We start from the raw sequence: 5000 nt of genomic DNA, 5'->3' as shown, positions 1-5000 counted from the left end.
AGAAATATTAGGAGTTCTATTGTAACAAATAATAACCAACCAGTTTGTCAGTTCATTTCTGTACACGCGCGCGCGCGCCTACATGATTAAAGACTGGCAGGAACCACTAGCTGGTCTGATTTTTTCCCCCTGGACTTAAGAGTTCTGGTTTTTATCTGATTTCACCATCGCTGCGAAACCATCTACTCTGCACGGAAATCATGACGTCAGTCAGCCCCTCTCCCTCCCCCCCGCCCCCAGCAGCATCAGCAGCAATGCCACCTAGGCGATTGGCCACATACCCGCCACAAATTATATCATTACAACAATAATGACATAATGATAATAATAGTAATAACAATATTATTATCAATAAAATAATTATAATAATAGTAATAATAATAATGAATAATCAATAAAATAGCAATATTAATAACAATGATAACTGCAGCAATATGAATTTCCATATTATTTTCACATTAGTGGCAACATTTCATTTTCCTTTCAAAAACGCTCTCTATCGTTCTTCTCGATTGCAGGGGTGGTGGTAGGCGTGAGACGAGGGATATGAAGGGGACAAAAAGAAATTAATGAATCTGGTAATACCTTGAACAAATCCAGACGAATTGTACTTGACAGAAAAAAGTTGATGGAAGAAGAAAAAAAAAATATATATATATATATATATATATATACACACATATATATACATACATATATATACATATACAAACATATACATATACATACATACATATACATACATATACATACATACATATGTATATATATTATATATATATGTATATATATACATATATATACACATATATACACATATATATACATATATATACATATACATATATATACATGCATATACATACATACATCCATATACAGTACATACATATACATATATGGTAGTATATACATATATATATATATATATATATATATATATATATATACATATATATATATATATATATATATATATATATATATATATATATATATATATATATATATATATATATATATATATATATATATATATATAATTTCAAGGTGTTCTCGAATGGTCAGGTTCCACTCCTACCCGGCCACGTTCACGACTTAACGGTAATCTTAAACGAATTTAAATTACCTGCGACTCCTAGAAGAACGTTAATGTTATTTTGTTCACTCATTCGTCGGCGGCTCGTGATTGTCCACTAGTGCCTTCACATGGGGGGTGGGGGTTGCATATGCCCAAGGGCTGTACATTTAGGGGAGGGCGGCATGCCGCCCACAAGGCTGACAAAATTATTATAATAAAGAATAGGTCAAAGGACCCCTGAATATTTTACCGTCATATACGGATTTTGCGTTAGAATCAAAATAATATTAAGTATTTTTCCCTTATCCGTTCTGCAATAGGGATATTTAATACAATTTTTAAAATCCGTTTAATTATTTCGCAAGCCAATAGCTAAAACAGGATGGTGGAGATGGGGGGGGGGCGTCACTGAGAACTTTGCCAGTAAAATTCAGTTCATAACACAATGTTCGCACTACCGGCCCTAAGCCACTAGTGTACCTAAAGAACGATTCATAGAAAACGAGAATCTGGATGCATAGGGTATTTAAGAAAACGTGTTATATGGGTGATTATAATAAATAATTATCATTATTTCTGCACTTCATGATTTTATTTCAGCAGCACCTATTGGACGTGTGCGTTGTGTACTACACTAAACACGTTTCGTGATTTTCATTTTAGAGATTCTAATGAATGTATTTGTTTCAAGTGAAATATCAGGGATTAAGACTTCTACAGGTTCCTTGCACCAACAATTTATAACACCTGCAATGACTGCATATATATACTCATAAATAAAAATGTTGAATAAATAAACGACTGGAAAAAATAAACTTGTAAATAAAGTTAATTTCGTATCATTCCAATGAAAGGTACAGTGAGGTCTGTATGACGCACCTTACACATTAAACCCATAAAGTGTTGTATTCATCCTTTCTCCACGCAGCTCTCTCAAATAAAAAAAAGATAAATACTTGTGACGTTCATCTTCACTCAAAGGGGAATTCTCATCACTTACAAAAACCCTCTTTGAATTTAGTTTACCATGAGAGAACGAGGGATCGGTGACGGAAATATTAACATTTCATTCGTGGAATTCTGAAACCGTCGCCACTCACTGAAACAATATAAATTAACACAAGACCGACACACTGTTTAACTTTAATAAAAAATTGTCTAAAGGTTGGTCAATAGGCCACATGCACAATATATCAAAATATCTATGACAAATGCCTTTGCTAGGAATAATTTCAGGCAAAATATCTCTTTCAAAAAATTCAATATAAAAGTTGCTTATAACAGGAAATAAAAGATTCCCCATTCCCATTCCAAACTTTTGCATATAAAATTTACCATTAAATTCAACTTAATGAGACTGATTATTGTGTGGACCGGCAGAGGCATATCATATTTCTTCAATTCATCTTCTAAATATATTAACAAATCTAAAACAGGAACTCGAGTGAATAGACTAGAAACATCAAAACTAACAAGATTAAACTCAAAGGAGGGATTTTGACCAGATAGCTTTTCGATGAGATCAACATTGTTTTTTACATGAGAATGATAAATAATACCTACAAGAGGGCTTAATAGTGACACCAACCACTTGGACAATTTGTAAGTACAAGAACCAATAGAGCAAAGATAGGTCTAGCTGGATTATTGATTTTGTGAGTTTTAATTAAACCGTACATATAAGGTAATGATGGTGACAACGATACAAGTTGTTTAAAAGTTCATCGTTTCCAACTAGCAATTTCTATATATATTTTTTAACTCGCTGTTAACTGTCTCTAATGGGTTCTTGTTTACCTTCACATACGTTTCTTCATCACTTAAGAATGTGTCCATTTTTTCAATATAATAAATTTTGTTAATAATTACTACACAATTGCTTTTGTCAGCCTTTGTTGTATGCAAGTCCTTGTCTTTCTTTAAGGCGTTTAATGCTGTACAAATCTTTTTGGACAACTTGGATAATTTGTCACATTCAATGCATTATAAACAAAATCTTTACAAATATTAATGTCTTGGACTGGGACATCACTGTATTTTTCTAAATGACAAAAACCTTTGGCAATATCAACATAGATGACCTGTTGGTAGTTTTAATCCATATCATAAGGCACATTTTGCATCAAAACTTAAAGGTTTATCAGAAAGATGTGCCTTAGGATATGGATCAGAATTTGCTGCCAACTACCAACAGGGCAACTATGTTGATATTGCCAAAGGATTTTGCAATTTAGAAAAATTCCTCCGCGTACTTCGAGTTGGGGACGGACAAAATCCCAGCCCTGTCTTCTCCTGACCGGTTGTCCTTCCTTCTCATCATTGCCGTGGCTTTCTTTCTCAATCTGTGCAGGAGTCCTTCCGGGTATCTAAGTTTCGTGAACACTTTAAACATATATTTAATTTCATCCTTTAGAAACTCTTCGCTGCAAATACGGTACGCCCTTAAGAAAAAAACCTATAACCACACCGTTTTTAATTCGGTTACTATGCGCTGAGTAGTAATGAATCACATCGTCTTTATTGGTGCTTTTTCTGTAGACCGAGAATGATACCTTACTACCTTTCCTCCAGATCACCGTATCCAAGAAAGCTAGTCCGGTCAGGAGAAGACAGGGCTGGGATTTTGTCCGTCCCCAACTCGAAGTGCGCGGAGGAGTGGAGACATGTTCTCACAAAAGTGGGTGTGAGCGTTGTTTTTTCCACGGGTACGAAATTAGGAGAGGTTGTTAAATCCTCTGCGCGACGGTCATAAAATTATCTGATTTATATATATATATATGTATATATATATATATATATATATATATATATATATATATATATATATATATGTATACACATATACACACACACACACACTAACATATGCGGAGGTCAGTATTTTGGCCTCTCTCGTGATGTCAAATCGTTAGCTTTCTTTCCAATTTGAACAGACCTGTTCCTGCTCAGACCTTGCCTGCAGTGGATCCAGGCGTGACATAACGCGTGATCTCACGCGTGACGTGACGGTCGGACGGGATAGGCTATACGCCTCTCCCGCCCTGTCATTATGTGTAACGATCCAAGTGCATCACACTGACCACGCTGTGTGAGTTTTACACACAGTCCGGACTCTGTCGGCTACGTTAGCTTTGTGTGGGAAAGGTGTTCACTAAACCAATGGTTTTTGTTCCAGGAACACACGCCAGGAGGCACTTAGCCATGATATTACACGGTAAAATCCCCTTATATGACATCCTTGTTACGTTCAGTATGACACAAAGACGTGTTCTTGGAACATGCTGACTGCTGTAATGTTCAACATGCATTGAATATGTATTGTAAAACCTATTTGAAAGACATAGTTCACAAAGGAAAAATATGTCAACAGGAGACCTATGGGTCCATAACGAGAGAGAGAGAGAGAGAGAGAGAGAGAGAGAGAGAGAGAGAGAGAGAGAGAGAGAGAGAGAGAGAGAGAGAGAGAGAGAGAGAGAGAGAGAGGAGCATCTCAAGTTCTTACCAGCTTCTTGACGTTGACGTTTAAGAGTTCTTCATCCGGACACTCGTCCGAAGTGGAGGCGTGGTGCCCGTTCGTGTAGCTCTGGGCCTCCGTGGAATGCCCGTTGGTCAACGAGTGAGACTCGTCGTATTCTTCTTCCTCCTCCTCCTCCTCCTCCACCTCGTCCTCCCTCTCGGAGAAGGACTCTTCGCGCAGAGGTTCGTCCTCGTAAATCTCTGAGGCTATTTCCTCCGAGCACCGAGACTCGACGAGGTCAACCTCGATCTTAGGCACAATCTCGTCGTTCTCAGAATCCTCTGGACCCGAGGAACACGAAGCGGTGGAGGAAGGGGAGGAATGTGAGGAGGAAGCACTACAACTTTCTTCTACGTCCTCTGGTATCTACAGGGGAGAGGAAGTAATACAAAAATAATGATT

General features: G+C 36.9%; 1 protein-coding gene across 1 annotated transcript in view; it reads right to left on the bottom strand.

The window, feature by feature from the left end:
* The window catches only part of LOC143039888 (uncharacterized), a gene marked incomplete at its 3' end in the record, with an annotated part of 141577 nt that overhangs the window by 86250 nt on the left and 50327 nt on the right, over positions 1 to 5000 (bottom strand). The window contains 1 exon segment of the mRNA XM_076210209.1: positions 4584 to 4964. Coding sequence (XP_076066324.1) covers positions 4584 to 4964 — 381 coding nt within the window.

This window comes from Oratosquilla oratoria, chromosome 27 (genome assembly GCF_046742065.1).
Source record: "Oratosquilla oratoria isolate Oo_2021 chromosome 27, ASM4674206v1, whole genome shotgun sequence".
NCBI lineage: Eukaryota > Metazoa > Arthropoda > Malacostraca > Stomatopoda > Squillidae > Oratosquilla > Oratosquilla oratoria.
Note: the sequence above shows the minus strand (reverse complement) of the source record. Positions and strands in the feature narration are given on the sequence as shown.